At 35.8% G+C, this 22,015-nt stretch overlaps 3 protein-coding genes across 12 annotated transcripts in view; 1 reads left to right on the top strand and 2 right to left on the bottom strand.

The window, feature by feature from the left end:
• Sass6 (SAS-6 centriolar assembly protein) overlaps nucleotides 1-926 on the bottom strand; it is a 56,903-nt gene extending 55,977 nt beyond the window's left edge. For 2 of the 7 annotated variants that reach the window (XR_002390683.2, XM_087213179.1), the window contains exon 1: nucleotides 662-918. Coding sequence is in view for 5 of the 7 variants with exons in the window: in XM_087213179.1 (XP_087069305.1) it covers nucleotides 662-897 (236 nt within the window). In the remaining 2 variants the exon portion in view is untranslated. Of the gene's footprint in view, nucleotides 1-387; nucleotides 637-661 lie in introns of those variants that run through there. The other 5 variants (XM_021247847.2, XM_087213178.1, XR_002390682.2 and 2 more) reach the window with 4 other exon arrangements.
• Nucleotides 906-20,677, top strand: Trmt13 (tRNA methyltransferase 13). Of its 2 annotated transcripts, XM_004869123.4 has the most exons (11): nucleotides 906-1,220; nucleotides 4,400-4,446; nucleotides 4,530-4,596; nucleotides 9,416-9,478; nucleotides 9,927-9,996; nucleotides 10,158-10,264; nucleotides 10,694-10,861; nucleotides 13,472-13,544; nucleotides 14,269-14,343; nucleotides 17,418-17,850; nucleotides 18,493-20,677. In XM_004869123.4, exons 1-11 carry the CDS (start codon nucleotides 1,074-1,076, stop codon nucleotides 18,686-18,688), a joined length of 1,446 nt encoding a protein of 481 aa, XP_004869180.1. In that variant the 5' UTR covers nucleotides 906-1,073; the 3' UTR covers nucleotides 18,689-20,677. The 2 variants fall into 2 exon arrangements, with proteins under 2 accessions (XP_004869180.1, XP_087069307.1); XM_087213181.1 differs by lacking the exon at nucleotides 9,416-9,478 and having other exon boundaries at nucleotides 18,493-18,751.
• Nucleotides 18,783-22,015, bottom strand: part of Lrrc39 (leucine rich repeat containing 39) — a 31,475-nt gene continuing 28,242 nt past the window's right edge. For all 3 annotated transcript variants that reach the window (XM_087213182.1, XM_004869124.3, XM_087213183.1), the window contains one exon: nucleotides 18,783-18,969. In XM_087213182.1, the coding sequence (XP_087069308.1) occupies nucleotides 18,914-18,969 (56 nt within the window). In that variant the 3' untranslated portion in view covers nucleotides 18,783-18,913. The remainder of the gene's footprint in view (nucleotides 18,970-22,015) is intronic.

Below are 22,015 nucleotides of genomic sequence, written 5' to 3' on the forward strand. Positions count from 1 at the left end.
TTTAGTGCGTTAAAAAGTAGTTGCTAACCCCGGTACCAAAAAAAAAAAAAAAAAAAGTAATTTGCTTTGGGCCGGGAATTTAGCTCAGTGGTTCTGCCGCCTGCCTCGCAAGCGCAAGGTCCCGAGTTCGATCCCCGGTATAAACAACAACAAAAAAGAAAAAGTAATTCGCTTTGTTTTGTAACTAATTTGAAGACGATCCAAAGTATATCACTAAATTTTTTTTAAGTTGAAGTTTCAAATTTTATTCCGGACACATTTCAAAAGGAGAACGAGAGGAAATGAGTGGCAACCAAGGCCTGAGTTCTAGTGATTGACCCTGTCTGCCATGAACTCTCCATGAGTCCCGGCGTAAATTAATTTCTCGAGGCCACGGCTCTCATCTACCAGAAGGGAAGAGTAGGGTTATCATCGCCGCCGTGCCCAGAAGCTAAGATTTCTAGGCGAGTCGGCTTCCCGGCCCTCATGTTTCCTTCCTTCCTCTCGGCAACGGCCGACTCGGTGACAGAGGTGACCATTACCTCCCAGCTGGGTTCCCTCTTCGCGTGGGGGAGAACCCGACACCCAGCCAAGGACCGGGGCGCACAGCCCAGCGCCGCCATCTTCCCCACTGGCCGGGCCCCAACCGCCACCCGCGGGCACCAAGTAACGCAGACCTCACCTCTCCTCGCAGTCTTTGCATTTCACCTGCAACGGAATTAGCTGCTGGAACAGAACTTGGCTCATGTTGGACCGCTGCCCTGGCAGGTGTGCGGAAAAGCCCACCAGGCCCGGCCCTAGCCTGTGAAGCGTCAGGGTCTGTATAGAGTTTGAGTTTGGCGCTCTGCTTCCGCGGAGGAGGGGGGGATATAGAAACGGAGGAAAGACGAAGAAAGTTTGGACCTCACCGGCCACCATCAGCCTCTTCCTGTTTTGCAAAAGAAGAGAGCGAGGACCTTTGCGCTACTTCCGGAAACTGACCGGCGTGGTCGGACCCAAAGCTGCCATGTTTGTTAAGGGAAAAGGACCTGAAGGAAATTGACAACTTTTGAGCTGGGCGCCAGATGCTTGCCACCAGAAGTGCACCCTGAATTATGGCAGCTTCTGCGCCGACACAATCCGCGACTGGTTTTCCAGCTGAGGGTAGATGCAGTTACTACGTAGAAAAGAAGAAGCGGTTCTGCAGGATGGTGGTGGCTGCAGGAAAAAGGTTCTGTGGTGAACACGCTGGAGCTGCGGAGGTCTGGTATCGCCCTACCCTCCTGAGAGTCGGAAATAAGTTTCCCGGTCCGGTCGGTGCTGGAACCCGGCCCCTTCCCTCTTTGACAGGTTTCTGCTTCTGTCCCCTGGATTCTCCAGCATTTATTTCAATAAAAGTAGTTTTGATCTCCCTGGGGAGCGATGATGAGCCTTAGTGTTTGAGCATTGTTTTCTTTTTCAAAGTAAATATCCAGCTGTGACATATTTATCCTGATCCTAACTTAGGGCAATGCTAGATTTAGTTTCACCTCAACTTACTACTCATGGGAAATGGAAATTTACGAAAAGTACTGATTTAAGTCCCTAGATTTCACTACAGTATTGTGTTCTAATTATTGTTTTGTGAAAGCGGCTTCTCGTGAATGTACTAGAAAGAAACTTTAAAAATGTATTTAGACTTACAATCTCTAGAAAACAACTTAAAACTACTTTGCTGGAATGAGGTAGGAAAGATTTTTAAAATACGTAAGAATTAATCTTTTAAAATAGAAAAGCACGTACAATTTTGTTCTATAATAGTTATATAAATAGCTGTTGTATCAAGCAATACATATTTGTATATTCGCGTGTGTATTGCTAGTTTAGACTATATATGTACATATATATATGTGATAGGAAAATAAAAATAAGAACAAGAGCAGGATGCTGATAGATACAGAGAATGTCTACTAGATTAGAATAAACCAAATAGGCCAGCATCTGGTTTCAGTCTGCTGAAGTCCAGTGTTATTTGCATTATTTTATTTCTTGTTCAAACAGTTTAATCGTTCTAGGTAAAATCCATTGCAGATCAGCCCCTTCATCTACCACTGCCCATCATAGCCATAACCTACTTCATGTTTTGGTTTGACTGGTTATTTACCTAAAATAAAACATACTGAAAACAGGACATAGTTGTTTTGGAGTATGGGAGATGTGATTTACTGTGGGAACTCTTTGAAGTTCAGATAACTACAGTTGTAAATTGGCTGGTTGTAGGGAGTCAGGAAACATCCTTTGGTTAAAGAATGAGATTATTGTTGTAGAAGGATTTTTTCTCCACTATAAATCCAGCAATCTGGAAAATTACTGATGATGAAGATAGTAGCAGACCATGGATAAATTCCTACTGAAGAATAATGATATTTGGCATAGTCCCTTGAAGAAAGACTCCAAAACACCAAATGGAAACACTTTCGTGACTACAATTAGGATTTGAAATGTAACCATTCTCCTGAATCCAAATTTTTTTTTTTGGTACGGGGGATCAAACTCGGGACCTTGAGCTTGTGAGCCAGGCAGTGGAACCACTGAGCTAAATCCCCGGCCTCCCCATTTTTGATGTAATTGTATTGTTGTCTTTCTCACTTTTTAAAAGAACTATCATATATAGCTGTGAGGACACTACTTACACTAATTTTTACCCAGTAAGTCTCAACTGGGGATGATTTTGTCAGACACATAGCAACATCTGAAGACATTTTCGTTGTGAAAACTGGGAAATGTTACTAGCATCTAATGGATAAAGGGCAGACACTGCTAAACTGCTTACAAATCACATGACAGTTTGCTTCCCCTGAGCCCCCTAAAAAGAATTATCCAACGCAAACTGTTCAAGATTGAGAAACTGTTTCTAAACCCAAATGATAAATTTCAAAAAAATGTTTTATTTTCCCCCTGTATGGTTAGGCTTTCAAAGTTAGAGGCTTTTTCTGCATGGAAGTTAACCTTTGTTGAAACAAAAGCAGGGGACTCTTGCTGTGTTGCCCAGATGGGTCTCCAATATCCTATTCTTAAGAAATCTGAGATCCCGCCTCAGTCTCTCAAAGGTAGCTAGGGCTATAGGCACACCCCATGGCACCTGGCTAGAAGCTAAATTTTGAAGCCAGCAAATAAGGAAAAATTAATGTGCAGCATTTCAAAAAAGTGTAAAGGTTTCTTTGAGGCACATCAGAATTGAAATAAATTGAGAAAAAATTAAGAGTAACACTTAGGTTTTACTCTGGCTAGCACTCTGCTGTTTTGGGTTTTTTTAAAACTCCACTTAATTTTCATAAGCCTTAGGAGGTAACACTATTATTTTTTTTTATGCACTATTATTTTAATCTTTCACGTAAGGCAATAAGCCTTCCTAGGTTCATAGGGCCAGTAGCTGATAGAGCTGAAATCAGACCTAAGCAGTCTGACTGGACTGTGATTTTAACTACTATACTACCTACCCTATTTCATACAGGTTTATATGCAATGTTAGGTAAAATTGCCAACACCATTAGTTTTCCATTCTTTTTTCTAAGAGTATATAGTTAAATCCATGTAACTTAAAAATAAAAGGATATAGTAACTACTATATAAAAAGTTGCAGAGCCAATAGAATATGGCATATGCCAAATTGTTAAATGCTATGTTTTGTTTCTAAGACATTTTCCACATTTCAAGAACAGAGGAAGCATTTATTAATAATACAGTATGTCAATTAAAACGGGTAGCATTTTTTCATAAAGAACAAGTATGTGAAGTAATTCATATGTTAATTAGTTCACTTTTAACCATTCCACAAGATATACCTATTTCAAAATATGTTATGCATGATAAATGATCCAATTTAAAATAAAATTTTATTTTGAGGTACTAGGGACTGAACTCAGGGCCTTTGCACTAAGCTACATCCTCATCATTTTTTATTTTGAGACATGGTCTCACTAAGTCACTTAGTTGCTGAGGCTGTGCTCCTTGCAGTCCTCTTTGCTTCAGCCTCCCAGGATACTAGGATTATAGGTGTATGCATGACGCCCAGCCAGACACAATTTTTGTTGGATTTTTAATTAGTTAATTTGAAATAAAGTAAATGATTAACATTTTTTCTGACTTGGTGCATAAAATAATAGCACATTATTATTATAGATTTAATATTACATATGTAGGCCTTTTCTACAATTTATTTGAACCCACAGACCCTTGCCTGTCCAAAGCAGTATTTGTTTATATATATACATAAGCTAGCTACATAGGAGATTTTTTGTTGTTGTTGTTATTCTATGACCTGATTTTACTAGTTTTTCATTATATCCTTTTAAAGTTTACTTGCCTTGTTTTGGGAATGCAGATATACTAGAGTTACATCTGGTATCTGTAAGTAATGAACTTGATATTTTACTTAAATATTTCCCTTTTGATTTATTAGGAAGAAAATGCTCGGAAAAGAATCCTGTGTCCTTTAGATCCAAAACAGTAAGTATGGATCAGATAAGAGTTTTTTTGTGCTCGAAACAGTAATTGTCATGTCTTATTTAAAATTATCTCTTTAAATTTAGCACAGTATATGAAGATCAACTAGCAAAGCATCTGAAAAAATGTAACTCAAGAGAGAAGCCAAAGCCTGTAAGTGTCTGATCAGTAAAATTGAATGGTGAAATGTGTGGTATACAATATTTATATACACAGTACTTAGTAATTTATAAATGTGAATGATTGTATTTAACAAGGGTTTTGCTTTGAGCCTAGAACTTGGTAAATGCAGTTAAGTGTGTATAATGTACATGATTATAAATCTAGTTATAATCTTAGTTTAGAGAATATCATTTTATGGAACGTTAGTGTTCAGAAAATAATTTCACTGTTTATTAATATTTACTTAATTCCTACTAAATTTATAACAATAAACTATGACCCCAGTCTTCAAGGAGCTTGAGACTGTGAAGTCAACTTGTAAATAAAAGATATTGTTTAGTAATGTCAGATGGAAGAAGTAAGCACAATTTGATGAGAGTATATTATTAAAGGATTTATTTATTCAGTAGGTGTTAAGTGAACACTTATGCCAGTGATGGTGAACCTTTTAGAGCTTTCAGTGACAACAGCCCGCTGCAGCATACATGCCATAGTTTTGCTGCCACTGAGTTATGCCAAACATATGCCATGCACCTTGCCTAGAAGACCACTGCATTCTAGTTAGGGAAATGAAAAATGTAATCTTATGTTCTCTCTGTCTAGGAGCACAGAAGAACCAAGTAATGTAAGGACAGAAAAGAAACCATTGGGTTAACAATATGATACTTATTAAAGATCAAAGTCCTTAGCCAAATTGGTATTAAATAGGGTGGAGTGGGCAGAAATTGGACTAGAATATGTGAATAAATGTCAAATAAGGCTAAAAGCCTCAAGCACAGATGATTCTTTCAAGAAATCTGGCTGTGAGTGGAACTTGAGAGAATGATAGTGAGAAGGGATGCAGGATAGAGGGACTGTGTTTGAAAATGAGAGAAATGCAGCTTTATTTATATGCTTAGCTATTAGAAAGGAAGAAATTGGAAATAAAGAGGATATCAAGCTGGGAGGTTTCTCAGGAGGCAAACAAAAATAGGGAACAAAGTGAAAGTAGGAGGAAGGATAGCTCTTCCATTGAGATAGATGGGAAGTAGTAAAAAATGATCATCAGTTCAGGCAAATTTGAGCTGGCAAGAGAATTAATTGGAAAACTTTATAATTTGATGGCTGTACTTTTCCCACTGAAAAGAGACAAGGTGATTAAGAGCAATGATGTTATAGTAGGAGATTTCAGGAAGGAAGTAGAAGTTTAGAACTGTGGTTATGAGGAATAATTATTGGGCATCTTTGAGAGTCAGAAATGAGATAATATATATTTTATATATGTTATTATTGCATAATAGAAATAATGAATTTGAACTGCCCCCCCCAATGACTAGGTGACTTTTCTTCAGCAGTATTCAACAGGCCTAACATTAGAGGTAAAAGTCATATTAACTTAGGAGCACACCTATCTAAACCCAGGGAGTATATAGTGCCGTGACAACCTTTGATCACTCAACCAGGGACTAAAAGTTCAATTTTCTGTTCATAATAGGATAGAATAGGAAAGAAGATAACTATGTAAGATGATAAATATGTTAATTTCCTTTACTATAATAACCATTTTATTATCTGTATATATTCTATGACATGTTGTAAGCTTCAAATGTACATGATAAAAAAATTTATTTTTTTGAGACAGGGTTTCACTATGTAATAAAGTGCTCAACACATAATTATTTGGCGATCAAACATCAAACCATTAACATAAAATACACATGTATGCATGTGTATATCTACATATCTACAGGTAGGGGAGCTGTGGAGGGAAGCGCATTCATCTCTTTTTATTGAGAGTATGGGGGAGAACCCATCATATTAGTATAAGTTTAATTTTGCAAAGGTGGGTGTGACAGAAAGATCCCATTGTAAAAGATAATACGTAATGATGAGAGTGGGTATGTAGACTGGATGGCATGAAATGGCAGTTAGAAATTAGAAAAGTGAATAGAAACCTTTAAAGATAGAATAATATGAGGACAAGAGAATCACTGTATATTTTACTAGCAAATTACAAAGTGTTCAGATATTTGGTTAATAGCACTTATGATTTCATGGGTTACATGGTTCACAGCAAATTCAGGGTCCAGTGGCCCATGTAAGTACTTTATTAATGTAGCATGAAGATTTAAAATTTAAAAGGTCCAGAGAACTGCTACATTGGGTGTCCTGAAAACATGATCTTTTTTGTTACATTTTGAATGAAAAGAACAATTTACTGTCAAAGTCGGTCATGAATATTGGATAATGACCAGAAGATGGATAGTAGACTGCTGGGAGATTTAAAAAAAATGTTTTAAGAGCCTAGTGGTTCCCACTGTGACCTTTCCATATTTTGAGAGGTACAGTCCTGGCATGTGCATTCTAAAGATCCCTGTACATTCCAAACTATCCATCCTGGCCTCTGAGCAGGAAATGGCAAGTACATTTGTCAAGAACTGAGGAGGTTTTGGATTTCTAGCTTGCCACAAGTTTGTAGATGCTGCGAGTTTGTTTTCTTTCATGCTGTAGCACATGTTAAACATGTACTTCACTACTAATCTATACTCACAGCTCCACGTTTTATTACCATACTCGCCTCACAGCAAGCAGCAGGTGCTTGTAATTTACATCATTTCCCCTTGTTTCTCAAGGCCTATGGAATTAACACAGAGGGGACTAGAGGGATACTGCATATACAGTGAACTTGTTCATAGCTGAAGAACCTCAAGCTCAGGAAATATAAATGTTTTTTAAAAATTGGGCAGTAAAGAAACTTACCTGACCTGTGTTCCATAAGTAGATATTTTTCTTTGTTACACTGTACAGTAAGTAAGCCTTCTGTGTAATCTAAAAGGAGATACCATTTTTATCTTCCAAGGGTGCTTGGTATACAAATATCCTTGAAAAAATAGCCTGCAACAGACTTAGTCAGTGCTTCTGCTTGTAAGACTTGTGGAAAATAGAGAAACACATAGGAAAATTGTCCACCAATAGTCCATCTTCTCAATCATTTTGACGACAAAATAGCCCCATACTGTACATTGCCAGTTATAACCTCTACATAGGCCAGGTCCTATAAGCTTAAAAGTATTTCAACATTAAAGTGGTATAGAAGAAAATGATGACTACCCTACCACAACCTTAAGCCCTAGCCCCTTTAGTAGAAAGAGAAAATAAGGCTTTATTTGCAAGTATCTCCCTTACCTACATGCCAAATTTCAGTTAAAGCAAGCAAGTGGGTTATGTGTTCTGAGAAGTTTGAAATATAAATTTTTGAAAAATGAAATACCTTTGGGCAGATTCCATTGCATGCCAGGACAGTGTCAAGGTAAGGAAAAATAACAGTGAGATGAAATGGGAGAAGGAAACACACAGCAGTCTTCATGTGGTACACTGTATCACATGAAACTTGAAACCTAAATTAAAAGTCATATCACTCTTCTGCTTGGCCTTTTAAACTCTTCATCAATTTGTAAAAAATTTATATATTTAAGTCAGTTGGTGATAAATTTCTCCAGTGTAAATAATTTTCACATACAAAAATTCAATCCACAGCATAATTTACCTGGAACATTCTTTGTAAGCATTTTAAACTAAAAGTTCCTCAAGTTGTAATAGTCATAGCTAACTTTTCATTATAGTTTTGTTAGGCATCCAACAAAGCATTGTAATATTCCTGCAGTCTTCACCCATTCTACTCAAGCACCTGTTTCCATTGTTAGCATATAGATAATGGTACCAACACACAATCAGGATGTTACCCTTCTGGCAAAAGTCATATTCATAACACATAACACAACTCCAGGAGTTGTTTTCACTTTTAAAACAGGATTCATAAAAAATAGTATTACTTCATTCATCTAGACCTACATTGTCCATGTGGCTTAGCTGGTTAAAGTGCCTGTCTAGTAAATAGTAGATCTATATTGTCCAGTGTGGCAACCAGTAGCCATATATGACTAAATTTGAATTAATTAAAGCTAGGTAAAATTGAAAATCCAGTTTTTCATTTTCACTATCCATATTCAAACCTAGTGGCTACCATTTGGTTAGGGCAGATACAAAATATTTTCATCATTGCAGAAAATTCTATTGAACAAAACTGATCAGATCTTTACCAAGAATTTATATCTGTGCAGATGAACTAAAAAGATCTCACTGTTCATTTAAATAACACAGTGTCACAGGACATTTTTACTTTCATTTAAAAAATTTTTTTAAAACAGAAAAAATCAGACTTAACCATTTTATAGCTGTACTTTATGTGTGTCTGATAAGCAGTATGTACTTTTGTTTTTGCATTAATAAATACCATAAGGCAAAATTGGCTCAGTCCTCAATCTATATTGTAAACAGGTAAAAACTTTAAAAAAATTGCTAGAAGAGCCGGGGATGTAGCTCAGAGATGCCGTGCCAGCCTGGCCAGTGCAAGGTCCTGAGTTTGATCCCCAGTACCTCAAAAAAAAAAAAATACTGCTTAAGGTTTTAGACTATAAAAGCTTATTTAGATACTATCTTACTAGAACATAAGATCCATGAACATGGAGATTTGTCTCTTCTGTTTTCTGCTGTTGTGAATTCCCAGCATCTAAACTAGTGATGGCAAACCTATGGCATGTGTGCCACAGCAGACTGTTTGTATCATTGAAAGCTCTAAAAGGTTTGCCATCACTGATCTGAACCAAAGCAGGCACCATAGTAGGTACTCAGGATTATTTAATAACTAAATGAATGGGTGGAAGGGAGAATGGAAGCTATAGAATGTGGGATAAAGGGAAGAATCAGTTTTAGCTTAATTTTTGTGAGCTTCATATTAATAATGTTATGGTTTTATTTTGTGTTTGTCAAGGATTTCTTTATTCAGGATATTAATGCAGGCTTAAAAGATGAAACAGAAATACCTGAACAACTAGTAAGTACTCTGACTTAATATTTAAAAGGTATTTGGAAACTATCTCCTTGTTGTGAATAAGCTATATTCCAATTTTTGGAAAAAAAATTGTTGCTTTGGATTTAAAATGCATTTCCTATAGAATCAGCATTATCAATGATGAGCCAGACCAGCTCATGCCCCATATCAAGATATAATATGGCTCTGAGTCCCTTCTTATTCTTAAACCCTTCTCAGTCTAGACTTCTTGATACTAAGGACGTTAGGGGATTAAAGTAGCATGGCAGAGATTGAGTAGACATTAGCAGTTGGGCCATCCTAATAGCAGCTTAGGGAAGAGATTATATCAGAAAGAAAAGCCTAAGCTGCCATTGGGATTTGCCCAACTGTTAAGCCTCTATCCAGTTTCTGCCATACTACTTTAAAGCAATTTTTTGGCTACATTATTTAGTTTTATTTTTGTATATAGGTTCCAATTTCTTCTCTATCTGAAGAGCAGTTGGAAAACTTAATTAAGAAATTGAGAAAAGCAAGTAAAGGTAAGTCTAACTAGCCTAAACATGCTAGTTAAATTATTTTAGAGTAATTAGGTGGTATATGAGTTGATGCCATACTGGTTTACAAGATGTCACTGTCATTGTTCAAGGTCCTATAGTTTCATATTTGGTTGCTTACGCTGTCGTGTTTATACTTGGTACAGATTTGAATTCTACACTTGAAGATCACATTATGTCCCATCCAGCATTACATGATGCCCTTAATGACCCTAAAAATGGTGATTCTGCAGTCAAGCACCTAAAGCAGCAGGTATGTTTAGGCCCCAATAACTACCCTGTACATTCATTTAAAACTAACTTTCTGGGGCTGGGGATTTAGCTCAGTGGTTCCGCCGCCTGGCTTGCAAGCACAAGGACCCAAGTTCGATCCCTGGTACCAAAAAAAAAACTAACTTTCTGTTCTTTCTCAACATAGTTATTACTAAGATTTTATTTAGTTTATTTTTCAGGGTTCAAAAATATTTCCATTTCAAAAATATGTATAAAATATTAAAAATATTTGATATGGATATGTTTCTGGGTAGAGTATTAAGTATTTACAAGTAAGACCCAAAACATTTAAAGTCAAACAAATTATCAATATGACCATACAGACTTATATAGAAATTACCTTGCTGTTTTCCCATATAAGCTAAATGTGTTTGCTTTAGTTTATAAAATAATCTTGTGAAGTTTGTAGGCTTCTCTTTTAGGTAACATTGAAAAATTAAAATTACTTGGCCCAAGAAGATGCTTTGTTGAGTTTGGAGCAGGAAAGGGAAAATTATCTCACTGGGTTGATATTGCTTTAAAAGATGCTGAAAAAGTTCACTTCATCCTAGTAGAAAAAGTGACCACAAGATTCAAGGTAAGTGAAGCAATTGCAGTATATTAGTAACCAAATTTTGTTTACATTTTTCTTATTTAGGAAAAAAATGATAGAAATGTGTCTTCTAAAATGATTTTTCTTTTTTGTGCATTTGATTATAGCTTTTTATCAGTACTAAGTATATTGAAAACTTTTAAACTGAAGGTAAATTTTTAAATCTAAATTTTAATAGTCTATGATCTGAGTTCTTAGAATTATTTGCAAAGACAGGAGAATACAGAAAGAGCTAATCGTAAGCTGGACTTAGAAGCATTGGGTGCCAGCTGTTAGCACATACCTGTAATCCATGCACACTGGAAAGCTGAGGCAGGATGAGCACTAAGTTCAAGCCCAGCCTGGACAACCTAGCAATTTAGTTCGACCTTGTCTCTGAGTAAGTAAGTAAATAAACGGCTGGGGATGTAGGTTAGTGTGATGTCTTGGGGTTTTACTTCCACCACTTACTGTTCACTCAAACACCTACTGAGTATACTCTCGGGCACCATAATAGACATTGGGTATAGAAAGTTAAAAAAAGAGAAGCCCATTGCAGAGACAGGAAAAGGAGAGATTACTTATGTTTAGAAAGGAGAGATCAGCAAATAAATAAACAATTGCAGTGTGTTTAGATATGAGGGGTGTGGTTTGTACAAAGTAGTGCAAGCTTCAAAGGAAGGAGTGACAGATGGTATGTCAGGGAAAAGAATGACTACACAGAAAAAGTAATTTTGAACTAAATCTTGAAAAGTGAAATAGTGTTCCCTAGATGAGTGTTTGAGAAGGGTTCTAGGAAGCAAAAGCAGTATAACCAAATGCCTGAAGCAACAAGGAAACAGAAACATTTCTGTGTGATGAGAGTGTGTGATGTGAAGTAGAGTGCAACAATGATGAGACTGGAGAGGAGAGGCAGCCAAGGAAAACTTTCATATTTAATGCTCAGTAAGAAGTATAACTTTGTCCTCTGTGTGCTGGGACTCAGTGGAAAAGATTTGGTACTTTGGGTTTTTTCTCTTTTTTTGAGACAATGTCTCACTGTGTAATTCAGGCTGGCTTTGAACTCACTATGTAGTCCAGGCTGGCCTCAAACTCAAGGCAATCCTCTTGCCTCAGCCTCCCAAGTGCTGGGATTATGGGCATGTGCCACCATGCCTGGCTAAGAATTGGTTCTGGCCTTCAAGAAACTTACAGCTAGTTGGGCAGTACAGAAGTATTGGGTTCTGTATGCTAAGTATGTTATAATAATGGTGAATACCTGATGCTATGGGACAATGAAGATAGAGAACCAACCTTAGTCTAGTATGTGTGTCATAGAAGATTTCAAGGGGGAAGTGACAGTTAAGAGGAGTTCAAAAGAATAGATAAATATTAGTGAAGTAAAAAAGTGTTTTTAAAAATTTTCTTAGAAGTACAATTAAAACTATATCAGAAGAATCTGAGACTTGAAGTGAGATTATTATTAAAGATAATATTATGCAATGAATAATCAGAGTAAGAAATGGGCCAGAGAGCCAAGGCCATTGTAATGGGATGCAGAGGGGAAGAGCATGAGAAATGTTAAGATGTTGGAAGCCACGGGACTTGATGATTTATTATTCATTGAATTTGAGAAACATATAATTTTGAATAAGGTTTTTATGGCGAAAGTGACTAAATGGTACTCTTCCTGAGATAGGAAATATAAAAGGAGGACTAGAAAAATGAGTTTGGAGGATGAAATAAAGAGTTTGGTTCTGGATGTGTTCAGTTTGCTGTTGAAGTATAGAGCCTTCTAGTTCACAATGAGATGTGTCTGATGCTCCTCAGAGAGAGTTGGGCCACAAATGTAGATTAAGTCTCAGGCATGTGGGTATAGATGAAAATGGTTGTGATCTTTCAGAGAGAGGGAGAGTGAGCTGAAAATAAAATACCAGAAGTGACAAAGATAAAGGAGCTGGCAAATAATCAGAGATAAGTCACCGAACATCTGTGAACCTTAATTTCATTGTTAGTCATACATTGTTAAGGTTAAAAGAAATAACCTGTACATGATAATTGATTAAAAAAAATTTAAACCTGGGACGGGGATTTAGCTCAGTTGTTCCAGTGCCTGCCTAGAAAGCTCAAGGTCCCGAGTTCAATCCCTGGTACAAAAAAAAAAATGTGTTTTTACAGGGCTGGGGATTTAGCTCAGTCACACCACTGCCTGCCCTATAAGCGCAAGGACCCGAGTTCAATCCCCAATACCAAAAAAAAAAAAAAAAAAATTCCATGATATTGTTTTGGAGTTTTCATCAAAAAGTATGCCTTTTGGGGGAGGAGCTACTAAGCTACACAACCAGCGCTATTTAAAATTTTTTATTTTGAGACAGGATCTCACTATGTCACAAAATTGCCCAGGTTAGGCTCAAACTTACAGTTCTCCTGCCTCAGCCTCCCAGAGTGCTGGGATTACAGGCATGTGCCACTATGTCTAGCTTAGATTGTGCAGTCTTAAATTTTGTTATTCTATTTTTAAATAGTAAAAAATAAGATGGAAAATCATTTACTCTGCTTTTTTAAAACAAATAGAAATATTTTCATTAAGCTTTTGTGTAACATGAAAAACCACTGTTAATAATATTGTTTATGCAGGTAGATGGTAAACACAGAAAGAAAAATTCAGTGTTTGAAAGACTTCAAATTGATATTCAACACTTATGTTTGAGTAAGTTGCATAACTTTCTTTTGCTTTACCATAAATCACAGATGTTTCAAACTCTGATGGTTGCTTGGAAATCCAATCGTGCAGAAAATCCAATCCTGCAGAGCAGGTGCTTCATGAAGAACAAATTAATCCATTGCTATTAATATAGAATATTATATGTAACAAATTAATGTAAACTGAATTATGATTGAAAGTATTTTTCAGTATCAACTGGAAATGAATTGTTATATTTAGGTAGAGTTTAGACATTTTGATAATATGTCCTAAATTGCTTCTTTGTCCTTTTAAATTAATTTTGTGTCTATTCATATCATGAACTGTCCTTCTTCCTATAGACATGACTTTACCAAAATCATTAAAAATGGGATATAGTTGTCTGCCTTGCTAATGTATAAAAGATACTTCCTAGAATTTTATACCATGCCAAAGAAAATAAGTCATCACTGGGAAATTCACATTTCATATACACACACCCCTCATTCTCCTTAGTGTCCTTTCTCTACCTTTTCTGTAGTTTATTATTTAAAAAATAATAATGCAAATGTATCTGAGCAACATCTTTCATCTACTAATTTTAACCCAGCTTTGAGAAATAACCTGGCATTTATATATAAATCACTGGGTTTAAAATTAAGATTCTAATTAATTTTTTCTCTTAGAAGGTCACATTAACTCTTTTATCTCACAAAAGTGCTAACTTAATTCTTACTTCCTTTTATTTCAGACAAGATTCCTGTTCTAAGAGAAGGAAGACTGCCTGTGGTAGGAATTGGAAAACATCTCTGTGGTGTGGCAACAGGTATGTAAACACACTAATAATGTTTAAATGGACATATCACATTAGAGCTTAAATGGCCCTAGCTGCTTTAGTGGTCTCCTTTGAGGAGTTCAGATTTCTTATGTTTATAGCTCATCAGTCTTCATAGTAGCACTGGCCCTGTGTTATATCAAATACAGGACAGTAACCTGTCCCACTAGAAGATCATTGTGTTTCAAGATTCTGGGACTCAGTGGTGCTGCGCCTGTCTGGCAAGCATAAGGTCCTGATTCTGGGAAAAAACAAATTTTACGCCAGGAAAAATCTTGTCTTAGAACTTTATCAGACCTAGCATGGTAAAGTGGAAACATCATGCACTTAGGAATCAATCTTTCAGCTCTTCTGTGTAATTTTAACCTTTCTGAGCTTTGGTTGCCTCATCCATCACAAACGATGATAATATAATTTACAAGGTTATATGTGAAGTGCTCACTAAATGTTAGCTGTTGTTACATCTTATTCCTGGCTTCTGGTTTCATCATCCACACAAATTGGAACCCAAATCCCTTACAAGACATTGTTCAATTGTCTGAAAAAGACTTTGAGTACTATATAATTGAGTGGTCCTTCATAGGTTTTAGAATACTTCACACACCTTATTTACCCTTCATAAAAGCCTTCTGAAGTAAACAATTCCATCCTTGGGGTTGGGGGAGGCACACACCTTTGACTCTTCTCATGTAATCCAGGTTTCTCATAAGTATAACCTACAATGGCCATTTCCATACACTTTTCCCCTTCTAATCTGAATTCCCCTTTCATCTCTACTGCTGCTGCTCTTCCTTTTTGACATTGTTTCCTTCTCGTCTGTGACACTTCTTTCCCAGTTCTTCCCTTTCTTCTGAGCCATTCTTTCTGATAATTTCTTAGTCACCTTCCCCTATCTGTCCTTCGGTATTAATATTCAGACCCAACTGCTATACACTGAATGTGTCTTTTCCCTTCTTTAAACTCTTTGGTAGGTCTTTGCCAGCTTTACTGTTCAGCAACATCAAACCCTATGTACTGTGCCATATACCATACTATACCCACTATTCTTAGAATTCCATTGTCATCCAAACAAAAAACTGGTCAGTTTCTATTCAACTTTTAGTGCTCAGCTATCACCACTTTCAGGGTGCTTCCTTAAATAAGATGAGCTTCCTTAGTATAATGGGAATACCCTCTATACAACTTTAATTTACTGTCTTTTAATTGTTTAGTTACAATGCTTGGTCTATAACAAGAACTCAATGAATATTCAAATGAATGAATGAATGAATGATCTTAGCTACCAATTTGTTGTTTCATTTTCCCCTTCTAAGTATGTAGGTTTATCCCTTAAGGTCATTGTAGAAGCTAGGTGTGGTGGCGTACTCCTGTAATACCAGCACTTGGAGGCTGAGTCAGGAGGGAAGTTCAAGGCCAGCCTGAATTACAGAGTGAGATCCTTTCTCAAAAACAAACAGACAAACAAAAAACAATTAAGAAAAGGAATTAAGAGGGAGAAAGGAAGGAAGGAACAAGAAAAAAAGTGAAAATAGAAGGAAAAAATGGAAACAAACCTTTTGTCCATGGGAGGATGGGATACAATAAAATAAAATTTATTTTAAAAAGTTAAGATAGATTGTTAAAGCTCCTTTTTATTCTGAAATAACTTATTCCTTTTAACATTTTTTCTGGTTATTCTTATTTCTGAAAATCATTTACTTAAGTTAAATATGAATAAAATGGTGCCTGAATACATTTTTTAGAAAATAATAGATTATGAAGCTCAGTGCAGTGTTATACTTGTAGTCCTAGCTACTCTGGAGGCTCAGGCAGGAGGATCGTAAATTCAAGGCCAGCCTGTACAACTTAGTGAGACATCCATTTTAAAATTAAAAAAAAAAAAGGAAAGAAAAGAAGAAAATAAAAGTTTATGAAATACTAGATTAGCTGTCACTTGCTCCAGATAATAAGTTTGAAATAATATTTGATGACTTAAATTCATATATTGAATTAAATTTACTTGTGAAATATCAGATCATTTAATATTCACTTGTGACATTTTAGGAAAATAAAATTCAAGAATATACATTCATTTTTGATTGATTATACACAATATGTATAATCAGAGAAAATGTGGAGTTTTGTGGTGTATATTTGTCGTCTTTCAGATACAGTCAACAATGTAACAGTTTTCATCATCAAAAATCCATTTAAAAATTTTTAAAATGTATTAATTTTTTTCATTTGAATATGGACTAAAAACACTAAATTTGTATGTGTTAATCATTATATCCTCAAAGCTTTGCACACAAAAGATATTCATTAAATACTTGCTGAGTGCAGACATAAGTATAGAAAGATGACTCAACAAAGCCTCCTTTCCACATTCTGATCGCCTGTTTTGCAACTTCAGTTCATCAGAATTTGCAGTGACTATCTTACATTTCAAGACTAGTTTCTTGACAAAATTGTTTTCCTTAATTTATTTCTTTGGATTTCTTAACTTTAAAACTCCCATGAAATATAAGTATAGGTAGATAAATGTTTTCTGGTTTGGGTTTTTTTCTCCCTGTACTAGGTAGGGACTGAACCCAGGGCTCTCACACTGAGTTAGATACCTAGCCCTTTTTATTTTTTATTTTTAGACAGTGTCTCATGAAGTCCCTAAGTTGCCTAGGCTGGACTTGAACTTGTGATCCTCCTGTCACAGCCTCCCAGAATGCTGAGATTACAGGCATGTGCCACCACACCTGGTCAAGTATTTTCTATAGAAGTCATTTCCTCAGCCAGGGTAGAAGAAATGAGAGCCAATCCAAGTAGTTGAACATAAATGTTTCAGATTGTAGAGAGCTTCAGATAGTTTTATTGGGAAGTAGGCTTTATGCAAAATAAATCACTAGAGAAATTAAGACAGAAATGAGCAAATTTGCACAGAGTTGATTTGTGATATAAGTATAAAGCTAAGTAGGTCTTTTATTATTTTTGTTGTTGGATTTTTAAAAACCATACTGTTTTAAAAAATGTAAAAAAAAATACTTATTTTTAAAGATGATGTGGTTTGGGGGGCCACATAATTGTGTTTGCAGATCTTGCATTACGATGTTTGGTTGAAACCTATGCTGCCAGTTATGAGGAAAGGAATGAAGAACCTTTAGCCAAACGCATAAAGAATGATAAAACAGAAAAAGAAATTAACACTTTGACCAAGGAAGGAAGTGAAAAAAATGTCGCAGAGAAGTGGACTCCTGTGGCTGGCATTGTTATTGCACTCTGTTGTCACCACAGGTGTGATTGGAGACATTATGTGGGCAAAGAATATTTCAGGGCGCTAGGCCTTGGAGCAGTGGAATTCCACTATTTCCAGAGAATGAGTAGTTGGGCGACTTGTGGGATGCAGAAAACATCGTTGGAAACTTCAGATATTACTACAAAGAGAAAAGATGATCAGAATGATGATAACGAAGAGCATGACAGTGGAGAATGCAGAATCACAGATGAGAGCACTGACAGCTTACCTGGGTAAGTGACTACTTTAAAAATGCACAACACTAAAGGAGAAATATTTTGTTATTGCTATACAGTACATTTCTCCCCCTCCCTATCAATGGGGAATACCCTCCAAGACTTGTAGTGGGTGCCTGAAGCTGGATAGTACCAAACCCTGTGTACAAGCACTGCAGTACCTCCAGACTCAATCTGATAACTGAGACACTGAGTGACTAACGGGCTAATGTGTACAGCATGGCTATGCTAGACAAAGAGAAGGTTAAAGTCCCAGGTGGGAAGAAGTGGGCTGGCACAAGATTTCATCATGCTACTCATAACAACACTAATTTAAAATGTCTACATTGTTTATTTGGTTAACTTTCTATGTAATATTTTCAGAACACAATTAAGCTCAGTCAACTAAAAACCACAAAAAGTAGAACTATTAATAAGAGGGGGCTACTTTCCTTTTCAATGACTATTATAAAAATTTATTCATAAATATATATTTTCCAATCTAATTTTAGAGTAAGTTAGAATACATTTTTATTTTGATCATAAAATACATCTTGGAAGCGTGGGACATAGCATATTTAACAGCTTCTTAATAAAAGTGACAATTTTTATAAGCCCTTATAACAATTTAATAAATTTTTGTATGTTTATTCAACTTAGGCTTCTTACTGTTGAAGAAAAGAAGAAAATAGGACATCTTTGTAAATTGCTGATTGACCAAGGCCGTATCCAGTATTTAGAGCAGAAGGGATTTAATCCTGCTTTACAATACTATACAGACCCTTTGGTGTCTTTGGAAAATGTATTGTTAACTGCTTTACCTATTCATTCTTCATCACCAGAAACAACTGCCTAATAGAAAAGAAATTTGAATATCATCTGTCTTCCACCAAAAAAAAACCTTTTAAAATTATATTTTTATATCTACAAAAATGTAATTTGAATAGTAGATAATATTATCTTTAAAAATACTGTGGCCTCATTCATCTGTGGCAGTAGCTTTGCTTTTTACTTGAGAAATTCAGAGAGTATTCACCAAATTCTGAAAGTAATCCTCTTCAGCAGGGCATTTGGAATTATATTATTCATCAGTATTTATAGCAGTCGGTAAAGTAGTTGAGCACTTGACTTGGTCATCTGAAACACACATAACACATCAACTTGTAATTAACAATGATTTTCTATTTACATTAAGTGGGAAATTTGTTTCCTTTGGTTTTATTTAATATTTTTTTATGTCTCAGGTTCAAGATGTAATAATCAGTTGTCAGTTTATAACAAGGGCCAATCTTAGAATTTAGCATATGTGTGAATTTCTTTTTTCTATACAGATCTGGAGCCAGGAATGGTGGCACAAGCCTGTAATCCCAGCACTTGGGAGGCTGGCTCAGGCAGGTGGATCATGAGTTCAAGGCCAGACCAGGCTACATAGTGAGACCCTGTCTCACAAAACCGCAAACAAACAAGTAGAAACCCACAGATCTGGAAAGGATGTTCACAATCAGTAATGAAATCACCTTCTGGCTTCCAGAGCCATACATGTAATTATTTATTACCAGAATTAGTCCATGACAAACACCAAAACTGAGGAGATGTTTTCAAGAAAAAAAATCATTTTTTGTTGAATTATCATAGGACTTTAAAAAGATATTTATAAACATAAATCACAAAATATACTTGAAATTTGCAAGTAGCTTCTAATTTATACATACACATATATGTATAATTTATCAGGCTATTTCCTACATATGTAAATATGAACAGTGAAGTATGTTCTCTCCCATTTGGGAAAATAACTTGGAATAAGGTGGAAATTTAAATAATAAAACCAAAAATCTTGTCACATTTAGGCCTTATTTAACTGATAAAAGCTTTCTATGCACAAGCAAATATTAAACCAAACATATGATAGGACTGTTATTCTCGTCCATGTCTTATCCTTGGTTTGTTTCTGCATTTATTTGTAAAAACTGTCTCTTTTTTTTTGGTACCGGGGATCGAACCGGGTTCTTGTCCTTGCAAGGCAGGCAGTGGAATCACTGAGCTAAATCCCCAACCCTGTAAAAACTGTCTTAATTATCAAAACATATGCAAAGGCAAAGAAGCAGAATTACTAATTTCAAATATTATAATGATATTCTAAGGTAACTTTTTGTCCTGTAGGTCTATAATTATATGAATTGTAAACGAGAAGCCTACCCATTTTTAATTCCTGACCTTTCTACTTTAATTTAATCTCAGGTGTTTTGTCAGTCTGCCTAGGTTCAAATCCTAACCCCACCACCTTTCAGTGGGTGACCATGGTCAAACTACTTATCTCTTTGTGCCTCAACTTTCTCCTCTTAAAATGGGGATGATAATGATGATGATAATAAAACCTACCTCACAAGGTTGTTTTGTGCATCAAATGAGATGACACAAGTAAAATGCTTAGAACCATTCCAAGCACAAAGTAAATAATAAATATTAACTAAAAGTAGTAATTCATGAATCTATTTTTAATAACAATAGGCAGGCTTTTGCTTTATTATCTTTTTTTTTGGTACCGGGGATCAAACTTGGGACCTTGGGTGCCAGAACCACTGAGCTAAATCCCTGGCCTTATTATCTCTTTAACTTTTTCCTCTTGTTATAAGTCTATGTCAAATATTATTAAAGTAAGGTAATTTGCTTATTTTTAAGTTACCCATGCTCCCTAATCTAAAGAACATAAATGAAGATAATTCATCATTCAATAATTAACCTGATTTTATTGTCAGAAATGCTCATGTGTCAAAATGTATTTTGTATCATTCAACAATTTATGCCCAGAAATAAAAGATATTCTACAAAAGGTATAATCTCAGTTATGTTTCATGATGCATTTATATACATGCAAGAATTATATTGATTCGGTCTTCTGGATCATTTAGTTTACTGATGTGTTTCTGATATGGTACTGAGTACTTTATGGGAAAGTAAACTTAACCTAGACCATTCTAGCCTTAGGTTGATTTTTCTCACATGTCATGAGAAAGTGACCAAGTTGGGCATACAGGTCCAGCAAACCCCCTTCTTGAATGTCAGACCACTTATACCAGCAATGGTGACACTTTAGTTTTCGATGATAACAAACAGCCCACTACACCACAGGTGCCATAGGTTCATCATCGCTGATTCCTACAGTGACCATGTCCTGCCTGTCCCACAGGTGCATCAAATTTACTGTTAAAACGAGCTCATCTGCTTCTTCCACCTGATTGTGCCCACCAAACCACCAGCCATTCAGTTGTCCTTTGCATCCCTGAACTACTCCCTCTTCTCATCTTCATTCAGTTAACAATTCTACCTATTTGTCTCTTACATATTTATCCTGTTTCCAAAACTAGGCCCCAGACTATTAGGACACTTTTTCCTTGTATTCTCCCAATCTGTCCTCTATGCTTCTGTGACCCTGCTACGGTAGAATTAATCATTACTTCCTAAACTGGATGTTGGCATATACTGATTTCAATCACTTATTCTCATAATTTAGATTTTTACATCTGCCACTGGATATTGGCAAATTGATTTTCTAGTGGAAAAACTGTTTGACTATACTTTTTTAAAAAGTATTTGTTGCTTTGAACTAAAGTCTTACCTTGTCAGTCAAAAACTTCACAATTTAGCAAATTATAGCCATGATTTCTATTATACTATTGTTCCCATTGCTTTTATGAAAAGAATTGTGCTCTTTGCCCTATTCTCATAATCATGATTTAATTTAGACACTTTCTTAAATAAAATTTTAAAAACCAATTTAGCTGGGTATGGTAATGCAGACCTATAAACTCAGCTGCTTGGGAGGCTGAGGTAGGAGGAGCACAAGTCCAAACTCAGCTTGACCTGACCAATTTAATGAGACCTTGTTGTGAAATATATAAAGAGCTGGAGATGTAACTCAGTGCAAAGGCCCTGGGTTCAATTCTTAGTACTGAAAAAAGTCTAAATTAGACTAATTTGTTGAGATCTATATATCAAAACTTCATGTTCTGGGAGATACAGTTCAGTAGTAGAGTGCCTAGCATGTCTGAGGCTCTGCTTTGATCCCCAGCACTGCAAAACTAAATAACAAAAAAACCTTTCTCTTAACATCTTTCATTCCTAAGTAAAATCATTTTTTTGATGATGACAGAAAGAGGGAATGGCAGAAATCTGTTCATGC

Source organism: Heterocephalus glaber, unplaced genomic scaffold, assembly GCF_053883595.1.
Source record: "Heterocephalus glaber isolate CG9 unplaced genomic scaffold, H.glaber_assembly_v1.0 deba00001442, whole genome shotgun sequence".
NCBI lineage: Eukaryota > Metazoa > Chordata > Mammalia > Rodentia > Bathyergidae > Heterocephalus > Heterocephalus glaber.